Raw genomic sequence first — 23109 nt, 5'->3', positions numbered from 1 at the left:
CTGAATGAAGGTACCATGATCCAAAAGGACCGGTCTCTCCTCCGGGCCGCTCCTCTCCGCTCAAAGACGTGTTTTCTGCCCAACAACATTCCACACGTATAAACACCAGAGGAGCGCGTGCCTGCACTCTGAATGCCGCTAAGTAGCATCAGGACTGTTTTAAAGCCGCACCGCACGGGGGGGGGGGGGGGGGGGGGGGACATCAATGTGTAGAACATCAATTGTTCTGTTTCTGTAATAAACTGATTATCTACACACACACACACACCTGTCGCTTTAATACATTCATGTATTAGAGCAGGGGTATTCAACTAAAATGTTAAGAGGTCCAGTTAGAGAAATTTTCTTGAAGCAAAGGTCCAGAAGATCATAATGTCTAACTATTTAGTGTGATATATATAGCCTGGTAGTTGTATCAACATCTGCATGTAATCAATACCTTTCAAATCAAATGAATTCAGTACGATTAAAACACTTTTTAACAATATTTATTATCATGTAACATAGAACTGGACTGCAGATATGTATAATGTTCTCATGAACTAAATAAAAATAGGGCTGCATTTTAAAATAAAATAAATACGAAATGAAAATTGTGCATGTAATAATAAATAATAATAATCAAATAAAGTGCTTAACTTCAGAAAAATTAAATAAAGGGAGGAAAAGCTTAAATTTCCCCATTTGTTTCACAGTCTCAAACAATTTTACAGATAATAAATCTCAACACATCTTAACAATTGAACAGTTTTAGAGCATCACTCTTGCATCCCACTCCCCCACTTGTTTGCTCAGTGTGAGAATTGAGCTCTAGCTTGTCCTGCCAGGACTTTAAACCTGGGCTTGAATGGAGTCAGGGCCATCCTCATGCACATGTGGAGGTGCTCATTGGTGAGCCTCGAACGATATTTATTTTTGATGATATTCATCGTGGAGAAAGCTGCCTCGCAGTTGTAGGTGGAGCCAAACATGGTCAAGATGTATATGGCAACTTTCCTCAGACCTGGAAAAGCTGTCTCAGGGACCGTTTGGAGCCAGAAAGTGGAAGGGTCAGTTCTTAGAAACTGCTCTTTCAGGGACATATCTGCTTGGAGATCAACCAGTTGCATCTGGAGAGGCCCAGGATTTACCCATTTAAAGTGCTGTGTGACTTCCTTTGAGAACCCCTGACATCAGTGATGATAAATGGGTTCTGAATGAACATGGTGAGCTGCTGTCCAAAGCTGAAGCTGTCAAAACGGTTGCTGAAGTTTACGATCAGCTTATCAATGAAGTCAACAAAAGAAGACGCATCTCTCTGTCCCTGAACCTGTTCCTGCACTGCTGGGAAGTGTGCACAGTCTCCCTGCAGGTCTTCCTTGAACAACTCAAGTTTCTTTTGAAAGGAGCGGACAGCGGTCATCAGTTCACAAATTGAATTGTCCTTGCCTTGTAGCCTCAAATTCAGTTCATTCAGATGTGCAGTGATATCAACCAAAAAGGCCACATTATTCATATGTTTATCATTTCCTAAAAAGAGAGACAACTGTGTTGCTTTCTGAGGTGTTAGCTCTGCCAAAAAAGATGCTACTTCCCTCCTGATGGACCAAAAGCGCGCTAAGACCCTCCCTTTGCTGAGCCATCTCACATTATTGTGCAGCAAAAGATCATCAGCATTGGCATCAACTTCTCTGAGGAATTCCCTCAGCATGCGATGCTAAATGGAAGAGGATGCCCTGAGAAAATTGATCATTTTCATCATTGTATTCATCACTTCAGCATGCTCATCTGACGGAGGCACAGAGGACAGATTGATGAATGATGCAATGGTAAGCTATGAGCTCTGGATTGTCCTCTTTCAGTCTTGCTACAGCTCCTTTCTCTCTCCCTATCATAGCAGGAGCTCCATCTGTGGCTATTGAAACCACTTGTGTTGGTTCTATTCCTCTCTTCGTTAACATCTCCTTAATGGCCAGGTAGATATCTTCTCCTCTTGTACTGGTCTGAAGGGGAGTGACACCTAACAGGTCTTCACAGAATGCTTTCTGGTCTGTGTTGAAAAACCTGACGTACACTAACAGCTGAGCATTGTCACAGATGTCAGTGGACTCATCCACAGCTAAGCCTACACATGGTGCCTTATGTATGGCTTCATTTAGCTGGGTTAGCACATCCTGAGTTAATATTTCACTTTTCTTTGTGGCAGATGATGCTGACATGGGTATTTGCTTTATCTTATCACAAAGCTCTTGTTTTGGTTTTCCGTCAAGTAATGTTTCAGCGACGACACTCATGCATTCTTTGACAAGCCCTCCATCAGTAAATGGCTTTTTGTGTTGCCCCAAAATCCAAGCAACTCTGAGGGAACACTCATGAGCACGTTGTTGGGCAGTGAACGTGTGGCTCAGGATCCTGGTGGACTGTTCATATTGGGCTGTGAGACCACTTATTTTCTGTGATCTCACTTCGGATTTGAGTGGGTATGTTTGTTCAAAACCTTTATGTTTTGTCTCATAATGGCGTTTCACATTGCCACTTTTAATAAGTGCCACGGTTTCTGAACATATAAGACACACTGGTTTTGTGCTCCTGTGGGAAGTATGAACAGAAATGAGTCTGTCCATTCCGGATTAAATGCTCTATTTTCGCTGTCAACTTTTCTTTTTTGGAGAGCGACATTTGTTCCTTATGTTTCTCTCCTTTCTCTGTCTCACTCGCCTTTTCTCAACTTTCTCCGGCGCAGTTGTCCGTTTCTCACCCTTTCGCTGTCTCACTCGCATTTTCTAAACTTTCTCCGGCGCAGTCGTCCGTTTCTCTCCCTTTGTTTTCTACATGTATCGCTATCTTTCTTTTTCTTTCTACCGTCTTTTCAAGTGTAACCTGCCTCTACTTTCTCATCTGTCTGCGTAGCGCTGTCTGTTGAGACGTAATGTTTACCGCCGAGAATGCATAGATTTGATTGGCTGAGTGGTATCACGTGGGATGGCTTAACTCGCATGCAATTGGTCTGTGCGTTTCCGCATCCGCTAAACCACTACCGTAAAGACTGCAAAAGCTGCGCCGCGCCGCCGGGTAAAAAAATTAAAACACCCCGTCAGGTTTTAAATCATAACCTTCTGTTTAAGCTGGCGGTCCGGGTCCGGATGGGACGGCCTCTGGGTCCGGACCCGGACCGCGGTCCGCCAGTTAGTGACCTGTGTATTAGAGCAACAAAATTAACCCTTTAAAATGAACATTTAGTGATATATATATATGTGTAGATTGATGTGTAAATGTGTACATGTATGTTTATATATGTTTTATATGTTATATAAGTTATATATGTTTATATATGTTATATACGTTATATATGTTTATATATTTGTATATATGTTTATATATGTTTATATATATGTTATATATGTTATATATGTTACATGTTATATAATACACAGGAGAAGACAATGAATCAGCTAATAATTCAGACTTTGGACCGAAGATAAAAAGGTTCGGAGTGCAGCCGAAACCTTGTGAGGAGTACATGATCACAGGTGAGTGTGTGTGTGTGTGTGTGAGTGTGTGTGTGTGTGTGTGTGTGTGGGGGGGGGGGGGGGGGGATCACTATCTCTCTCCTGCAGAACGACGGGTGTCTCCAGATCAGCTGCTTGTGTTTCGGGATCAGCTGGAGCTGCACTGACGGTAGACAGCCTACATGTCTTTATTACACTTATTTAAAACCTGATTCTGATTTAAGTGTATATGCATATATATATTTATATATATATATATATATATATATATATATATATATATATATATATATATATACACACACACACACACACACACACATGTATGTATGTATTAATATATTTATACACATGCATGTATATGTGAACCTGTTACTCTGTTTTACAGGCCGGTTAATCATATATACAAATATAAATTTATACTATATATACATGTATGTCTTTATTAATGTTCAATGTTTGTTAAAATAATGTTTGTTTTGAAACTATCAGCTGATTTTACATGACTTGTTCTGCCTCGATGAAATCTAATCTAATATGTTGACATTAACCAGTAACACAAACATGAACACACACACACACTTAAACACACGTTTTTCACAGCACTAGTAGGCCTATATATGTATATATGTATATATCTGAGCTGTCATCCGGAAAGTATTCACAGCGCTTCATTTTTTCCACATTTTGTTATGTTACAGCCTTATTCCAAAATGGATTAAATTCATTATTTTCCTCAACATTCTACACACAAAAACCCATAATAACAAAGTGAAAACTGTTTTTTGCAAATTTATTAAAAATAAAGAAGGAAAATATAACATGTACATAAGTATTCACAGCCTTTGCTCAATACTTTGTTGAAGCTCCTTTGGCAGGAACTACAGCCTCAAGTCTTCTTGGGTCTGATTCCACAAGTGTGGCACACCTGTTTCTGGGCAGTTTCTCCCATTCTTCTTTGCAGAACCTCTCAAGTTCCATCAGGTTGGATGGGGAGTGTCGGTGCACAGCCATTTTCAGATCTCTCCAGAGATGTTCAATGGGGTTCAAGTCAGGTCTCTGGCTGGGCCTCTCCAGGACATTCACAGAGTCGTCCCGAAGCCACTCCTTTGTTACTGGGCTGTGTGCTTCGGGTCGTTGTCCTGTTGGAAGATGAACCGTCGCCCCAGTCTGAGGTCCAGAGCTCTTTGGAGCATGTTTTCATCGAGGATGTCTCTGTACATTGCTGCATTCATCTTTCCCTCAATCCTGACTCGTCTCCCAGTTCCTCTCGCTGAAAAACATCCCCACAGCATGATGCTGCCCCCACCATGCTTCACTGTAGGGATGGTATTGGCCAGGTGAGGAGCAGTGCCTGGTTTCCTCCAGACATGACGCTTGGCATTCAGGCCAAAGAGTTCAATCTTTGTTTCATCAGACCAGAGCATTTGGTTTCTCATGGTCTGAGAGTCCTTCAGGTGCTTTTTTTCAAACTCTAGGCGGGCTGTCATGTGCTTTTTACTGAGGAGTGGCTTCCGTCTGGCCACTCGACCAAACAGGCCTGATGTGTGGAGTGCTGCAGAGACGGTTGTCCTTCTGGAAGGTTCTCCTCTCTTCATAGAACAACTCTGGAGCTCTGTCAGAGTGACCATCGGGTTCCTGGTCACCTCCCTGACTAAGGCCCTTCTCCCCGATCGCTCCGTCTGGCTGGGCGGCTCTAGGAAGAGTCCTGGTGGTTCCAAACCTCTTCCATGTCCGCATGATGGAGGCCACTGGGCTCATTGGGACTTTACATGCTGCAGAAATCTTTCTGTACCCTTCGCCAGATCTGTGCCTCGATACAATTCTGTCTCGGAGGTCTGTAGATAATTCCTTGAACTTCATGGCTTAGTTTATGCTCTGATATGCACTGTCAACTGTGATACCTTATATAGACAGGTGTGTTCTCAATCATGTCCAATCAACTGAATTTAGCACAGGTGGACTCCAATCAAACATCTCAAGGATGATCGGTGGAAACAGGACCTGAGCTACATGTTGAGTGTCATGGCAAAGGCTGTGAATACTTATGTACATGTTATGTTTTCGTTCTTTATTTTTAACAGATTTCGGCCGCTTGTATTCGCGACCTCGTTCTTTCGGTCACTACCCAAAGTTCGTGACCATAGGTGAGGATTGGAACGTAGACCGACCAGTAAATTGAGAGCTTCGCCTTTCGGCTCAGCTCTCTCTTCACCAAGACGGACCGGTACAGCGCCTGTTTTACTGCTGCAGCTGCACCGATCCGCCTGTCGATCTCCCGCTCCATCTTACCCTCACTCGTGAACAAGACCCCGAGATACTTGAACTCCTTCGCTTGGGGCAGGCACTCTGTCCCCACCTGGAGGAGCAATCCACCGGTTTCCGGCAGAGCACTATGGCCTCAGATTTGGCGGTGCTGACTCTCATCCCTGCCGCTTCACACTCGGCAGCAAAACGCCCCAGTGAGTGCTGGAGGTCATGGTCTGAGGATGCTAACAGGACCACATCATCTGCAAACAGAAGAGAGGCGATCCCAAGACCCCCAAACCTGACCTGCTCCACCCCCAGGCTGCGCCTAGATATCCTGTCCATGAAAATCACAAACAGGACCGGTGATAAAGGGCAGCCCTGGCGGAGACCAACACCCACCGGGAACGTGTCTAACTTACTGCCGAGGATGCGAACACAGCTCCTACTGCAGGCGTACAGAGACCGGATAGCCCGTAGCAATGGGTCCGGAACCCCATACCCCCGCAGCACCCCCCACAACAATTCCCGAGGGACCCGGTCGAAAGCTTTCTCCAAGTCTACAAAGCACATGAAGACTGGTTGGGCAAACTCCCAGGACCCCTCGAGGACCCTTGCGAGGGTGAAGAGCTGGTCCACAGTTCCACGACCGGGACGGAATCCGCACTGCTGGTCTTGAATCCGAGGTTCGACCAGCGGTCGGAGCCTCCTTTCCAGTACCCTGGCATAAACTTTCCTCGGGAGGCTGAGAAGTGTGATTCCACGATAGTTCGAGCACACTCTCCGGTCCCCCTTTTTGAAAATGGGAACCACCACCCCGGTCTGCCAGTCCAAGGGCACTGTTCCTGACCCCCACGCGACATTGAAGAGGCGTGTCAGCCAAGACAGCCCAACAATGTCCAGCGCCTTCAGCATCTCAGGGCGGATCTCATCCACCCCCGGCGCCTTGCCACAAAGGAGCTTTTAACAACCTTAGCGGCCTCTGCCAGGGATATTGGTGCGACCCCCAAGTCTACAGGCACTGCCCCTCTAGAGGGACCTGTTGGCCGGATTTAGGAGTTCCTCAAAGTATTCTTTCCACCGTCCGACGATGTCCCTGTCCGGGTCAGCAGCTCCCCCACGCTGAGAACAGCCTGGGGTAGACCCTGCTTTCCCTTCCTGAGCCGTCGGACGGTTTGCCAGAACCTCTTTGAGGCCGACCGAAAGTCCTTCTCCATGGCCTCCCGAACTCCTCCCATGCCCGAGTTTTTGCTTCCGCGACCACCGCAGCTGCAGCCCTTCTGGCCTGCCGGTACCCGTCAGCTGCTTCAGGAGACCTCTGGGCCAGCCAGGCCCGGTTGGCCTCCTTCTTCAGCTTGACGGCTTCCCTGACCCCCGGTGTCCACCACCGGGTTCTTGGGTTGCCGCCGCGACAGGCACCGATGACTTTCCGACCACAGCTCCTGTCGGCCGCTTCCACAATAGAGGCTTTGAACATGGTCCACTCGGATTGCATGTCCCCAACCTCCCTCGGGATGTGTGAGAAGTTCATCCGGAGGTGGGAGTTGAAGACCTCCCGGACAGGGTCCTCGACCAGACGTTCCCAGTTCACCCGCACTACACGTTTGGGCTTGCCAGGTCTCTCTGGCCGACTCCTCTGCCATCTGATTCAACTCACCACCAGGTGGTGATCAGTTGACAGCTCTGCTCCTCTCTTCACCCGAGTGTCCAAGACATACGGCCGCAGATCAGATGATACGATTATAAAGTCGATCATCGATCTCCGGCCTAAGGTGTTCTGGTACCAAGTACACTTATGAGCCACCTTATGTTCGAACATGGTGTTCGTTATAGACAAGCCGTGGCTAGCACAGAAGTCCAATAACAGAACACCGCTCGGGTTCAGATCGGGCAAGCCGTTCCTCCCAATCACTCCCCGCCAGGTTTCTCTGTCATTGCCCACGTGAGCGTTGAAGTCTCCCAGGAGAACTATGGAGTCGGCAGGCGGTGCCCTCTCCAGGACCCCTCCCACCGACTCCAAGAAGGCCGGATACTCTGAACTGCGGTTTGGTGCATAAGCACAAACCACAGTCAGAGCTTTACTCCCCGCAACCCGTAGGCGCAGGGAGGCGACCCTCTCGTTCTCCAGGGCAAACTCCAACACGGCAAAGCTCAGCCGGGGGCTTGTGAGTATCCCCACTCCCGCCCGGCGCCTCTCACCCTGGGCAACTCCAGAAAAGAAGAGAGTCCAACCCTTCTCCAGGAGCTTGGTTCCAGAGCCAGCGCTGTGCGTGGAGGTGAGCCCAACTAGATCTAGTTGGTACTGCTCCCCCTCCCGCACCAGCTCCGGCTCCTTCCCCGCTAGCGAGGTGACGTTCCACGTCCCTAGAGCTAGTCTATGTCGCCGGCGATCAGCCCGTCCAGGTCCCCTGCCCAGCCTGCCGCCCGGTCTACATAGCACCCGACCCCGATGATTGTCCCTGCGGGTGGTGGGTCCACAGGGTTGCTGCTCGATGTCGTTTCTTCGGGCTGAGCCCGACCGGGCCCCATAGGCGAAGGCCCGGCCACCAGACGCTCGCCGACGAACTCCCCTCCTGGGTCTGGCTCCGGGAGGGTGCCCCGGTTTCCCTTATCCGGGCGAGGTAGCTGAAGCTCGTGTGCTGCTATTCATCAGGGGGTTTGAACCGCTCTTAGTCTGGACTCTCACCCGAGACCTGTTTGCCTTGGGAGACCCTACCAGGGGCTAATGCCCCGGACAACATAGCTCCCGGGATCACTGAGCCTCTCAAACTCCTCCACCACGTTAAGGTAGCGATTTGCAGAAAACTGTTTTCACTTTGTCATTATGGGTTGTTGTGTATAGAATGTTGAGGAAAATAATGAATTTAATCCATTTTGGAATAAGGCTGTAACATAACAAAATGTGGAAAAAGTGAAGCGCTGTGAATACTTTCCGGATGCACTGTATATACATACATATATACAGGACTGTCTCAGAAAATTAGAATATTGTGATGAAGTTCTTTATTTTCTGTAATGCAATTCAAAAAACAAAAATGTCATGCATTCTGGATTCATTACAAATCAACTGAAATATTGCAAGCCTTTTATTCTTTTAATATTGCTGATTATGGCTTACAGCTTAAGAAAACTCAAATATCCTATCTCTAAATATTAGAATATCATGAAAAAGTATACTAGTAGGGTATTAAACAAATCACTTGAATTGTCTAATTAACTCGAAACACCTGCAAGGGTTTCCTGAGCCTTGACAAACACTCAGCTGTTATAAATCTTTTTTTAACTTGGTCTGAGGAAATATTAAAATTTTATGAGATAGGATTTTAGAGTTTTCTTAAGCTGTAAGCCATAATCAGCAATATTAAAAGAATAAAAGGCTTGCAATATTTCAGTTGATTTGTAATGAATCCAGAATGCATGACATTTTTGTTTTTTGAATTGCATTACAGAAAATAAAGAACTTTATCACAATATTCTAATTTTCTGAGACAGTCCTGTATATGTATATAATATATATATGTATATATATACTTCACTCATTATATATAAAACTTACCTTTTCAGGCAGGCCTATGGCTGACCTGTTCCCCTCTTGGTTGCTCTGCTGCAGACTGTTCTGCTTTTTAACTGTTTTGCTTTTTAACTGTTCTGCTTTTTAATTGTGTCCATTTTTAAATATGTTGTACGGCGACCTTGAGTGCCTTGAAAGGCGCCTTATAAAATGAATGTATTATTATTATTATTATATGTAAATAAATATATATGTATATAAATATATATATATATATATATATATTTGTTTTTGAACTATGGTCTGATTGGTTTACAGGCAGTTCATCCCTGCAGGGGGTGGTCTGTGGTTGGGTCAAGGGTCCGCTGCAGGGGGTGGTCTGTGTCTGGGTCAGGGGTCCGCTCTCTCCAAACTCTCTCTCTCTGATCCAGCGCGCGCATCGGGTCCAGCCGCGGACACCATGACCGACTACGAAGCCGCCACCGCCTTCCTGGGCCCGTGGGGCCGCTTCCAGCGGGACGTGTTCTTCCTGCTCTGCGTGACCGTGGTCCCCAACGGGTTCAGCGCCATCTCCATCGTCTTCGTGGCCGACACGCCGGCGCACGCGTGCCTCGTCCCCGCGCACGTCAACCTCTCGGCGGCGTGGCGGAACAACAGCATCCCGCTGGAGGAGGACAGCCACGGCGGCGCGCCAGTGCGCAGCAAGTGCTCCCGGTACCGGCTGGAGGACCTGAAGGCCTTCTCGGACCGGGGCTTGCTGCCCGGCCGGGACGTCGACCTGTCCAACGTGTCCACGGAGCGCTGCCTGGACGGCTGGGAGTACGACCGCAGCGTGTACACCTCCACCATCACAACCGAGGTGCGTGCGCACGCCGCCGCAGGTAGAAGAGGCTGCAGGTGGAAGGGGGGACCACTAAGACCGGGTCCCTGAAGCACACACATATAAATATATAATAAATTATATATATATATATATATAATAAATATATATATTATATATACAGATATATATATATATATTTATTATATATATATATATGTATTATATTATATGTATGTATTATATATATTACATATATTTATTTATTATATATATATGTATTTATTATATATATACATATATTACATGTATTTATTTATTATAAATATATTTATTATATGTATTTATTATATATATATATTAAATATATTTATTTATTATATATATATATATAATAAATTACATTATATTCTTTCACATCTGCAAACAAGTCGTCTGAATATATTTCAGAGATACTAAACAAGAGGAATGAAAGTGTTTCTGATATTTAGTCCACCTTCCTTACATTAGGCTCCGTGTCAATATAATAACAAATATTCTGATCAATCTCCAATGAAAATAACACAAAGTAATTAACACAAAGTTAAAAGTATGTTCAATATGAGGGAAACATTTTCTTCAAAGGGTATATTAATATGTATAACGAACTACATTAAGGGTTATCTGTCATTTGTTTCTATATTTATTTAATATATATAGCATGTGAGGAGCTTCAGCTGAACCTTCACACAGAGGAGAGATCAATACAGTTCAATAAAGACCCATGAGGGCCTCTGGTGTTTTTGTTTTTCTGGACTGGAAACATTTAAAAAACATATATAAACATACATGTATCTGTGGAAAAGTCACTACTGAAGGAACAACATGGGAACCTTTGAACGGGAGTGTGTGGATTAAACTGTGAGGACCTTTCATCACTTAACATGTGTGTGTGTGTGTGTGTGTGTGTGTGTGTGTGTGTGTGTGTGTGTGTGTGTGTGTGCAGTGGGACCTGGTGTGTGACAACCGGTGGAAGAACCCGTTGACCTCCTCCGTGTTCTTCTGCGGCGTCCTGGTCGGCTCCTTCGTCTCGGGACAGCTGTCCGACAGGTTGAGTGTTTCACACGGCGCGGTCGCTGCTCCTCCAGAGCGCCGTTAGTCATGTGATCGTCTCCGTGGTGACGTCAAGAAACTCAACACGCTCTATTATGTTCATAGTGTTCAGTAAAACATTCACCTGAACCCTCGAGGAATGAGCCTTAAAGCTGCAGCGAGGGATCTGCTCACATAAATATAATATAATATTCATAACTATGTTTTCATTAGTTTATAATTACTTGAAGGAGAAGGAGCTCTTTATATCTGCAGAGATATAAAACCTTTCAGAGGGAGCCTTTCGTGTTTCTCCGACACGCTTGTGAAACTGACCCTGGTGGTCAGGAGAGAGAATGCAGCTTCAACACATGAAGCATAGCCTTCTATACAACCAGAGGAGTCGTCCCCTGGTGGTCAGGAGAGAGAATGCAGCTTCAACACATGAAGCATAGCCTTCTATACAACCAGAGGAGTCGCCCCCTGGTGGTCAGGAGAGAGAATGCAGCTTCAACACATGAAGCGTAGACTTCTATACAACCAGAGGAGTCGCCCCCTGGTGGTCAGGAGAGAGAATGCAGCTTTAACACATGAAGAGTAGACTTCTATACAACCAGAGGAGTCGCCCCCTGGTGGTCAGGAGAGAGAATGCAGCTTTAACACATACTTCTATACAACCAGAGGAGTCGCCCCCTGGTGGTCAGGAGAGAATGCAGCTTTAACACATGAAGCATAGACTTCTATACAACCAGAGGAGTCGCCCCCTGGTGGTCAGGAGAGAGAATGCAGCTTTAACACATGAAGCATAGACTTCTATACAACCAGAGGAGTCGCCCCCTGGTGGTTAGTGGAGAGAATGCAGCTTCAACACATGAAGCGTAGACTTCTATACAACCAGAGGAGTCGCCCCCTGGTGGTTAGTGGAGAGAATGCAGCTGTAACACAGGATTGGTCATTGACTTGCACACTGTTTATTTGTTCAGGTACGGGAGGAAGATCGTGCTGTTTGTGAGTCTGGCGGTGCAGACCCTGTCCACGCTGATCCAGGTCTTCTCTCCGTCCTGGACCGTGTTCTGCCTCATGTTCTTTATGACCGGGATGGGACACATCTCCAATTACGTGGCTGCGTTTGTGCTGGGTAAGCTTGGCCGTCCTCAGGGATCCTCCGGCGGGCTCAACGGGCCGTCACGTCGTTCCTCGTGTTCTTCAGGGACGGAGATCCTGGGCCGAGGCGTCCGGACGGCGTTCTCCACGGCCGGCGTGAATCTGTTCTTTGGAGCGGGCTACTTGATGCTGCCGCTGTTTGCTTACTTCTTCCGAGACTGGAGGCAGCTTCTCCTCGCCCTCACGCTGCCCGGCTTCCTGTTTGTGCCTCTCTGGTGGTAGGTGTGTGTGTGTGTGAGGCTTTTTAAATGAAACATTATATTACTTATAGTTAATGCTACTTCATTTAGGAACTTTCTCCTGCAGTGATGATTAGAGTATAATCAATTGTGTCGAACGAGCACTAAGGTCTAACAAGACCAGTACAGAGATGAGTCCTCCATCAGGACTAAGGTCTAGGCTCAAAGAGACAGGTAGACGGGTCCAAGAGACAGGTAGATGGGGTCCAAGAGACAGGTAGACGGGGTCCAAGAGACAGGTAGACGGGGTCCAAGAGACAGGTAGACGGGGTCCTAGAGACAGGTAGACGGGGTCCAAGAGACAGGTAGACGGGGTCTAAGAGACAGGTAGACGGGGTCCAAGAGACAGGTAGACGGGGTCCAAGAGACAGGTAGACGGGGTCCAAGAGACAGGTAGACGGGTTCCTAGAGACAGGTAGATGGGGTCCAAGAGACAGGTAGACGGGGTCTAAGAGACAGGTAGACGGGGTCCAAGAGACAGGTAGATGGGGTCCAAGAGACAGGTAGACGGGGTCCAAGAGACAGGTAGACGGGGTCCAAGAGACAGGTAGACGGGGTCCAAGAGACAGGTAGACGGGTTCCTAGAGACAGGTAGACGGGGTCCAAGAGACAGGTAGACGGGGTCTAAGAGACAGGTAGACGGGGTCCAAGAGACAGGTAGACGGGTTCCTAGAGACAGGTAGACGGGGTCCAAGAGACAGGTAGACGGGGTCTAAGAGACAGGTAGACGGGGTCCAAGAGACAGGTAGATGGGGTCCAAGAGACAGGTAGACGGGGTCTAAGAGACAGGTAGACGGGGTCCAAGAGACAGGTAGACGGGGTCTAAGAGACAGGTAGACGGGGTCCAAGAGACAGGTAGATGGGGTCCAAGAGACAGGTAGACGGGGTCCAAGAGACAGGTAGACGGGGTCCAAGAGACAGGTAGACGGGTTCCTAGAGACAGGTAGATGGGGTCCAAGAGACAGGTAGACGGGGTCTAAGAGACAGGTAGACGGGGTCCAAGAGACAGGTAGATGGGGTCCAAGAGACAGGTAGACGGGGTCCAAGAGACAGGTAGACGGGGTCCAAGAGACAGGTAGACGGGTTCCTAGAGACAGGTAGACGGGGTCCAAGAGACAGGTAGACGGGGTCTAAGAGACAGGTAGACGGGGTCCAAGAGACAGGTAGACGGGTTCCTAGAGACAGGTAGACGGGGTCCAAGAGACAGGTAGACGGGGTCTAAGAGACAGGTAGACGGGGTCCAAGAGACAGGTAGATGGGGTCTAAGAGACAGGTAGACGGGGTCCAAGAGACAGGTAGACGGGGTCTAAGAGACAGGTAGACGGGGTCCAAGAGACAGGTAGATGGGGTCCAAGAGACAGGTAGACGGGGTCTAAGAGACAGGTAGACGGGGTCCAAGAGACAGGTAGACGGGGTCCAAGAGACAGGTAGATGGGGTCCAAGAGACAGGTAGACGGGGTCCAAGAGACAGGTAGACGGGGTCTAAGAGACAGCAGCAGCTCCACCAGCTTCATGAAGGCCCAACAGCTCTTGGTATAGATAAGATAAGATAAGATATATACTTTATTAATCCCCAAGGGGAAATTAGTTCTCTGCATTTAACCCATCCTTAGTTATTAAGGAGCAGTGGGCTGCAGTGAAGCGCCCGGGAAGCAGCTGGGGGTTAAGTGCCTTGCTCAAGGACACTTCGACTTGCAACTAATGGGGAGAGCGGGGATCGAACCGACAACCTTGGGGTTGCAGGACAACCCCCTTACCCCACTGAGCTACAGCCGCCTCAAAGGTATGGTATGGTTGACTGAGGTTGTTTTCCTTTGCTCCATCAGGTTCGTCCCCGAGTCTCCTCGCTGGCTGCTCTCTCAGGGACGGGTGAAGGAGGCCGAGGCCGTCCTGAGAGACGCCGCCAAGAGGAACAACATCCAGCCTCCGGAGGTCATCTTCAGTCCGTTACAGGTGAGATCTCATTGAAAAAGTGGTGATGTAAAACAAACACCAGAGTTATGGAACAATTCAGATTTTACACGATAACATTCCTGACAGTTTACTTTTCTGACAAATGTGCCTCTCTTTGTGAGAATATCTTGTAAATACGACAAAGTTACAACAAGGAAGCCCCTTTGGACTAAAGTGGTAGTGTTGGTTCTGGTGCCCCCTTTGGACTAAAGTGGTAGTGGTGGATCTGGCGCCCCCTGTGGACTAAAGTGGTAGTGTTGGTTCTGGCGCCCCCTGTGGACTAAAGTGGTAGTGTTGGTTTTAGATCCCCCTGTGGAAAATGTCTTAACAAGCTGAATGCCGCACCGTGTGGAAGTTACTGAGATCGTCCTTTCAGGCTCGACTCCAACGACATGTTGCGAATAAATAAAAAGACATGAAATATTCTCAGCAATGCAATAAACTTCGATGACTAGATCGGTCGTCTGCCTCCGCCACGCGAGTCCGCCCAGAAAGTGATCAGAACTTGAAATAGTCACGATAAAAACGGGAATTCTTGAGTCGTGGGCCACGGTCAGTCGTCCCTCTGGTGGATTCCCGTCCAGGCTGACTGTGTTTGTTGTTCCCCGTCCTCCCCACAGAAAGAGCTTCAGTCTGAGGCGAGGAAGGCCCACAACATCTGTGACCTGCTCCGCTCCAGAAACATCCGCTGGATCTCGCTCACGCTGTGGCTGGTCTGGTGAGTCCCTGCTGTCCCGCCTGACCTCCACATTCACCACAGTGACCCCTCCCCCACACACACACACAGATACACACACCTAAGCACACACACGTGCACTTACAATGAGCACACAGCAGTCTCTGTTCACGCGTCACCCCGTCGGTCCATTTCACTAACAACTAATAATGACCTGTCAGGTGCGGTGAAGCCTGCGGCGGAGATCTAAATGTGGTTTCATGACTTCAGGGGCCGGCGTTCTTCAGGGATTATCTCTGTGTTGCAGAAATGATCATTACTGATCCGTCACGAATACAGTACATGCTGAATGACAACATGTCACATTTTAAGATGATACATGCAGCTGTGCAGCTCGTAGCAACGTGAGCTTTCATTTGAAGTCATATGATGATAAGACCTCTAGTCGCTCTGTTTTGGTCTCCTCCGGGAAATACAGTAGATGCTGAATGCTGGACTCTGTTCACGAGCCTCAGGTTACTGCTCTGTGCTGAGCAGTTTGCATACGTTGGTGTTTTAGTGCTTTTGAATTGAAAACAGCCACCTGCTGCAGTGAAGAGTGAAGGGTACGATGCTGTAACCCTGGTTCTATGAGCACAGACGGAGCCCCTCTACTGGACTCTATGGGTAGTGCTCGGTAAACGATGAAGCCGTTCAGTACGAGGAGCGGTGAGCGGGGCCGTCCTTCAATCAGAGGGTCGGCGGTTCGATCCCCGGCTCCGCTAGTCCATGTCGATGTGTCCTCGGGCAAGACTCTTAATCCCAAATGTCTCCCGTTGGCAAGTGTGTAAATGTTTGTGAATGTACGCCTGATGAACAGGTGGCTCCTCCCATCAGTGTGTGAATGAGTGAATGATGTCATGTCGTGATAAAGCGCTTAGATTGGTCGGCAGACTAGAAAAACGCTCCACAAGTACAGGTCCATTTACCGTCTAGAAGGTGGAGTCAGTCCCTGTATTCCTCTCCAATTTTACGCAAACACATACAAACACTTACAATAGAAGACGATAATAAACTCCTTCTATCCCCACAGGAACATCGTGTCCATCGCCTACTTTGCTCTTTCCCTGAACACGGCGAACCTCCGCGGCGACGCCTACTTCAACTGCTTCATGTCGGCATTGGTCGAGATGCCGGGCCACATTCTGTCGTGGGTGATGTTTCGCTGGTGGTCCAGACGACTGAGTCTCTTCTCAACGTTCTTCACGGCAGGATTGTTGCTCCTCTTCATTCAGCTCATACCAGCAGGCATGACACTTCAAAGGGCGTTTAGTCGTTTGTTTACAGAAGTTTGTGAAATACAACATGTCATCGATTGGTTTTGTGCACAGGGACTCAAATTATCTGGGTTTCTTTTTTACTTGTCTCTCAAGACACAAATTGGGTCGGTGGAAAGTGAACTAAACATGACAACATGACATGCACTTGACTAAGAAACAGTCGGAGGCTCTTTATAATATCAAAAAAGACAACGAATGGATGGCGGGAGGTGAAGAGGACAAGTCCAATACACAGGATACTTTGGGTTTTTATGGTTGTGGCTTAGTCTCAAACCTAACTGTTGGTGGTTTAGAGGTCTTAACCTAACTGTTGGTGGTTTAGAGGTCTTAACCTAACTGTTGGTGGTTTAGTTGTCTCAAACCTAACTGTTGGTTGTTTAGTTGTCTCAAACCTAACTGTTGGTGGTTTAGTTGTCTCAAACCTAACTGTTGGTTGTTTAGTTGTCTCAAACCTAACTGTTGGTTGTTTAGTTGTCTCAAACCTAACTGTTGGTGGTTTAGTTGTCTCAAACCTAACTGTTGGTGGTTTAGTTGTCTCAAACCTAACTGTTGGTGGTTTAGAGGTCTTAACCTAACTGTTGGTTGTTTAGTTGTCTCAAACCTAACTGTTGATGGTTTAGTTGTCTCAACCTAACTGTTGGTGGTTTAGTTGTCTAAACCTAACTGTTGGTGGTTTAGTTGTCTTAACCTAACTGTTGGTGGTTTAGTTGTCTCAAACCTAACTGTTGGTGGTTTAGTTGTCTAAACCTAACTGTTGGTGGTTTAGAGGTCTTAACCTAACTGTTGGTGGTTTAGTTGTCTCAAACCTAACTGTTGGTTGTTTAGTTGTCTCAAACCTAACTGTTGGTGGTTTAGTTGTCTCAAACCTAACTGTTGGTTGTTTAGTTGTCTCAAACCTAACTGTTGGTGGTTTAGTTGTCTCAAACCTAACTGTTGGTGGTTTAGAGGTCTTAACCTAACTGTTGGTTGTTTAGTTGTCTTAACCTAACAGTTGGTGGTTTAGTTACATTACATTACATTACATGTCATTTAGCAGACGCTTTTATCCAAAGCGACTTACAATAAGTGCATTTCAACCTAGAGTACAAACTAAGAACAACAAGAATACAGGAAGTAACATTTCCTCAACATAGTCGAACTACAAAAGTACCATAAGTAAGTGCTATCTAAGTGCCACTGAAGTGCTAATCTGTGTTTTAATCCAGATATAGTCGGAAAAGGTGTGTTTTCAGTCTCCGACGGAAGATGTAGAGACTTTCTGCTGTCCTGATGTCAGTGGGGAGCTCGTTCCACCACTGAGGAGCCAGGACAGCAAACAGTCTGGATTTCGAGTGATTAGCTCGAGGTGCAGTAGTCACAAGTCGATTGGCTGTTGCAGAGCGGAGCGAACGTGCCGGGGTGTACGGTGTGACCATATCCCGGATGTAGACGGGGCCCGATCCGTCTAGAGCACGGTACGCCAGGACCAGTGTTTTGAAGCGGATGCGAGCAGCCACCGGTAGTTGTCTCAAACCTAACTGTTGATGGTTTAGTTGTCTCAACCTAACTGTTGGTGGTTTAGTTGTCTTAACCTAACTGTTGGTGGTTTAGTTGTCTAAACCTAACTGTTGGTGGTTTAGTTGTCTTAACCTAACTGTTGGTGGTTTAGTTGTCTAAACCTAACTGTTGGTGGTTTAGTTGTCTCAAACCTAACTGTTGGTGGTTTAGTTGTCTAAACCTAACTGTTGGTGGTTTAGTTGTCTCAAACCTAACTGTTGGTGGTTTAGTTGTCTTAACCTAACTGTTGGTGGTTTAGTTGTCTTAACCTAACTGTTGGTGGTTTAGTTGTCTAAACCTAACTGTTGGTGGTTTAGTTGTCTCAAACCTAACTGTTGGTGGTTTAGTTGTCTTAACCTAACTGTTGGTGGTTTAGTTGTCTTAACCTAACTGTTGGTGGTTTAGTTGTCTCAAACCTAACTGTTGGTGGTTTAGTTGTCTTAACCTAACTGTTGGTGGTTTAGTTGTCTTAACCTAACTGTTGGTGGTTTAGTTGTCTCAAACCTAACTGTTGGTGGTTTAGTTGTCTCAAACCTAACTGTTGGTTGTTTAGTTGTCTCAAACCTAACTGTTGGTGGTTTAGTTGTCTTAACCTAACTGTTGGTGGTTTAGTTGTCTCAACCCTAACTGTTGGTGGTTTAGTTGTCTTAACCTAACTGTTGGTGGTTTAGTTGTCTCAAACCTAACTGTTGGTGGTTTAGTTGTCTCAAACCTAACTGTTGGTGATTTAGTTGTCTAAACCTAACTGTTGGTTTAGTTGTCTTAACCTAACTGTTGGTTTAGTTGTCTTAACCTAACTGTTGGTGGTTTAGTTGTCTTAACCTAACTGTTGGTGGTTTAGTTGTCTTCACCTAACTGTTGGTGGTTTAGTTGTCTTAACCTAACTGTTGGTGGTTTAGTTGTCTTAACCTAACTGTTGGTGGTTTAGTTGTCTTAACCTAACTGTTGGTTTAGAGGTCTTATCCTAACCGTTGGTTTTGAGGTCTTAACCTAACTGTTGGTGGTTTAGTTGTCTTAACCTAACTGTTGGTTTAGAGGTCTTATCCTAACTGTTGGTTTAGAGGTCTTAACCTAACTGTTGGTGGTTTAGTTGTCTAAACCTAACTGTTGGTGGTTTAGTTGTCTTAACCTAACTGTTGGTTTAGAGGTCTTATCCTAACTGTTGGTGGTTTAGTTGTCTTAACCTAACTGTTGGTTTAGAGGTCTTAACCTAACTGTTGGTTTAGAGGTCTTAACCTAACTGTTGGTGGTTTAGTTGTCTTAACCTAACTGTTGGTGGTTTAGTTGTCTAAACCTAACTGTTGGTGGTTTAGTTGGCTTAACCTAACTGTTGGTTTAGAGGTCTCAACCTAACTGTTGGTTTAGAGGCCTCCGTCCACACCCTCATTACATATTAGTTCTCGTCACTCAGTGTGACCTCAGTGTGACCTCTGTCCCAGTCCAAGCCGGTTACTTTAAGGAATGTGAGGTTTCTTGCTGTCTCTTCTCTTATCGTTATTGTGTCTGAGCCTCCTGGTCCTCTCTGCAGTCTCCTCTCTACCGGTTAAGACTGGAGCAGCACAAGGCCGCTGGGTCCGTCTCTGTCTGGCGTTGTTGACCCGTGTCTGAGGGAGAGAGCTGTGTGTGTGTGTGTGTGTGTGTGTGTGCCCTCTCAATCATCTTTGTAGATGTAATTTAAGCCTAATATAACACAATGTAAAAGTTTAATACACCCTATGTATATATGTTGTGTAAACAGATAATTTGAAACATTTTACCCAGCACATTCCCCCCTTGGGAGACCCAAGTCTTCCACGAAACAGAACATGTTGTTGCTCCTGTGACTCTTCTGGTTCATGTACTTTGCGTACAGCAGGAACCGCTCATGCATCAGGTTACCAGCACCTGGTGGATGAATGCATGAGCTGCTGCAGGTCTTCTTTGGGGTCGGGTCCTTTGGGGCGTTATTGCTTATATCTTGTTATCCATTATTATCACATCACATAAGTAAACAGAAATGCCCTTTTATAAGGGTTACACTCTACTAATGTCACTTAAGGCAACTCGACTAGTCAATGGCAGAATATGCTGTTTTTCTCAGGTGGTTAGACCTGATAAGAAATGCAAGCCACAACAATATTAGGTTATATAAAACATTTATCACAATCACAGGGTTCTTTAGAGCCACCCTGATGAACCAACATCATCGCAGGTCAATCTGACCTTTAGTCCGATAATGGCTGTTACCTCCTATTGCTAGGGACCACGTCTTCTTCTTGGGGTTCCATGAGACGGGCATTGTTCTTTCAGCTGGGCTCTCCATCTTGTTTTCCTCCTTTCTGTGAGTGTGAAGGTCATCCCCCTCCAGCTCCCTCAGCCGTCTGCTGGTGTTCTGGTGTGGATTGGCCACGCCTTGCTTCTCCTCTCCTCTGTGGCCGGCGGGGCTTTGCCGTGATGGTCTCCTCTCCTCTGGCCTTCCTTCAGGTGCTTCTGCCTCGGTGCAGTGTGTGATGTGGTTCCAGTGTGGTTTCTCTTCACTGCGGTGGGCGTGGCCAGTACCACCAGGTAGGGTCCAGTCTGCTGTGGCTCGTCCCACTTCCTCGGATGGACCTCCTCCTCCTGTGGGTCTGGGCCGACGTGCCTCTCCTCCGTGGCGCCTTCCACCTGTTGAAACAGTGCTTCCTGCCTACCTGCCGCTCCCTGGACCTAGCTTCGTATTCCTTTGGCTAACAGCTCCCCCGGGGGACCTTTATGAGGTCTCCCTGGTACGGTACGGGCCGAGGCCGTCCGGTCAGCCTCTCATGGGGAGTTAACTGTGTACTACGGCTAGTTTGTATTCTCATGCTCATCCACAAAACCAATCGATAGACTTTTCGGGATCATTGTTTATTTTACAATATGTATAGATGCTAAATTCTGGACATGCCGATAGTCTCTTTAACTTTGACTCACATGTAGTATCTCACTCGGTAATGCTCGATCCCTTCTAGACATGATTTATCTTGCCATAACGTTGGAGATGATGGGGAAGTTCGCTGTGACGATGGCGTTTTCCATTGTGTACGCATACACGGCGGAACTCTACCCAACCGTGTTGAGGAACACGGCGGTGGGCGCCTGCTCCATGGCCTCCAGGTTCGGCAGCATCATCGCCCCGTACTTCATCTACTTAAGTAAGGATGCTCTCCTGGCCAAGAAGGCTAATAACAAGAAGCCGGTGTCTCGACAGAAACAAAACAACAAAGAACAAAAGTTAATGGAACAAAAAAACACAATAGGCCGGTCTGCTAGGAAAAACTTTCAGTTCAAATGTAGAAGTTTCTTTTAAGATTCAGCGGATCGCATTCGACCACATCGAAGTGCTTTTCCACTTTTTGTCTTTTTGTTCTGAACTGCTCTGGCCTCGGTTGTTTTTCACCATCTGTGTCTTTCATGTGTTGCCACAGGAAGCTATTCAGTTTCACTGCCTTATATCCTGATGGGAAGCATGACGGCTCTGGCAGGGTTGCTGAGTCTCCTGCTGCCCGAGAGCTATGGAATGCCTCTGCCCGACACCATCGCTCACATGCAACACTTTCCTGGGTAAGACCAGTTTTATTAGTCAGATTATTTACTCTAGTTGTAAATGTAGACAAGACAGATTGATTTTAACTCATCATTTTTATTTCGCTTCGGACAAAAGTAATAATACATGTAACGCAATCTGTGCCAGTGTGTGTGTGTTTCCATGCAAGCACAATAACTTCTCTCCCATTGAATGTTTAAGAGTCCGGCTCAACTGGCCGTACAAAGATATCTCAATGAGTGAACAAAGGGTAGCCAGTTGAAACAAACACACTAAACAACTGAACACGGAGGAAGAGGATGACAATCTGGGAAATACAAATCTTCACAGTTTGATCAGAATATAGTGACCACTCTCATGAATTTGAACACTTTGAGGCAAATGGCTTCTCTCCACTTTGGCTTTAGTGAGGAGTAAGACCAAACCATCGTGTCTCATGCATGGATCAATTGTGCGATTGTTGTGCTATTTAGCTTCCATTAACACCTCTTATTTCAGACTAGTGGAAGGAAAACATCTAAAACACACATTTAGGTGTTTACTTGACTGCTTTTTCAATTTGAATCAGTCTTTTTCTCCTAAATGTATGCAAAATAGGCATATATTCAATAAGCCTTTCAACTTCAAATTTGATAACTCTTCATGAAAGTAATCAACTAGTGAACCCTATATATTAGTTATACATTTAAACCCTATTAACCCTAAGTATCACCCCGCTGACAAATAAGAAAATGTGTTCGTAAATGAGCTTTCTCGGAGGCGAATGTCGTTGCATTTCAAAACAACTTTCATCAAACTGTTCTAAAAAAAGATATCATCATGCAATAATTACAAATATGGTGCAGTTTTAAAAGACAACTACATGGCACAAGTATGAATATTTAACTCAACATGCAAAGTGTTTTGCAATGCATGTCCAGCATATTGCACTCAACAGATGGTTGATTACCGTTAACTCAATTAGAACTTTGAGTCAAAGTCATTTCGTGACGCTTGTCAGTGTTGAGCAGTTTTTGCCGATATTGCACCTGCACCCCCAGGTGTAAAGGTCACCGATCAGCCAGCCACGCTGACTCACAGCGTTGGCTCATTGATATAATACATATGTATCCTGGGTGCCACTTCAATAGATATTTAACAGTAGACACTTCCCACCACCATTGTTATGTGTCTGTTGATCATTCCTATAACTGTGTATGTTGTTGTTTGTTTTGTTTACTCCAGATGTTGTCAGAAGACACCGTATACTATCACACACAGCGAAGAAAAGGACAACGTTGCAGACAGGAAGTCGTCGGTTGTCCCTTGAGCACGTAGGCCCACCGATATCCGTCTTTGAGTGAATAATAGTTCATAACTGGGCGGCCATCACGTCTCCGTCCATGTTTCTGGAAACTCATCAGGAAAAACTGAAGAGGATTCTTTTGTCATTGGATTTTTATGTGACCACAACGCGAGGAACGTGAGAGAAACAATATAATGTTTTAAATATGTCCACCAAACTGGAGTAAAGTTTTGCGGCATTAAAATACAGTAAAAAA

The 23109-nt window shown here is 46.2% G+C and overlaps 1 protein-coding gene across 1 annotated transcript; it reads left to right on the top strand.

Annotated features, from left to right (window-relative positions):
- The first annotated feature begins 3449 nt into the window (after positions 1-3449).
- On the top strand, positions 3450-23050 carry slc22a21 (solute carrier family 22 member 21). The gene is made up of 11 exons (XM_056408233.1): positions 3450-3509; positions 9678-10105; positions 11052-11155; positions 12121-12275; positions 12348-12519; positions 14367-14493; positions 15114-15211; positions 16242-16456; positions 20994-21176; positions 21450-21585; positions 22793-23050. The coding sequence occupies exons 1-11, from the start codon at positions 3500-3502 to the stop codon at positions 22875-22877; spliced, it is 1713 nt and encodes a 570-aa protein (XP_056264208.1). The 5' UTR covers positions 3450-3499; the 3' UTR covers positions 22878-23050.
- The last annotated feature ends 59 nt before the right edge of the window (positions 23051-23109 follow it).

The sequence above is a fragment of the Pseudoliparis swirei genome, chromosome 3 (genome assembly GCF_029220125.1).
Source record: "Pseudoliparis swirei isolate HS2019 ecotype Mariana Trench chromosome 3, NWPU_hadal_v1, whole genome shotgun sequence".
In the NCBI taxonomy this organism is placed as follows: Eukaryota; Metazoa; Chordata; class Actinopteri; order Perciformes; family Liparidae; genus Pseudoliparis; species Pseudoliparis swirei.
This window is presented reverse-complemented; position numbering and strand designations above follow the sequence as displayed.

Bases quoted from the DNA above. Each gene is read 5' to 3' on its own strand.
- slc22a21 (XM_056408233.1), top strand. The intron at 12,276-12,347 runs GTAAGCTTGGCC...CGTGTTCTTCAG, and splicing joins CGTGGCTGCGTTTGTGCTGG to GGACGGAGATCCTGGGCCGA. The intron at 14,494-15,113 runs GTGAGATCTCAT...TCCTCCCCACAG, and splicing joins TCATCTTCAGTCCGTTACAG to AAAGAGCTTCAGTCTGAGGC.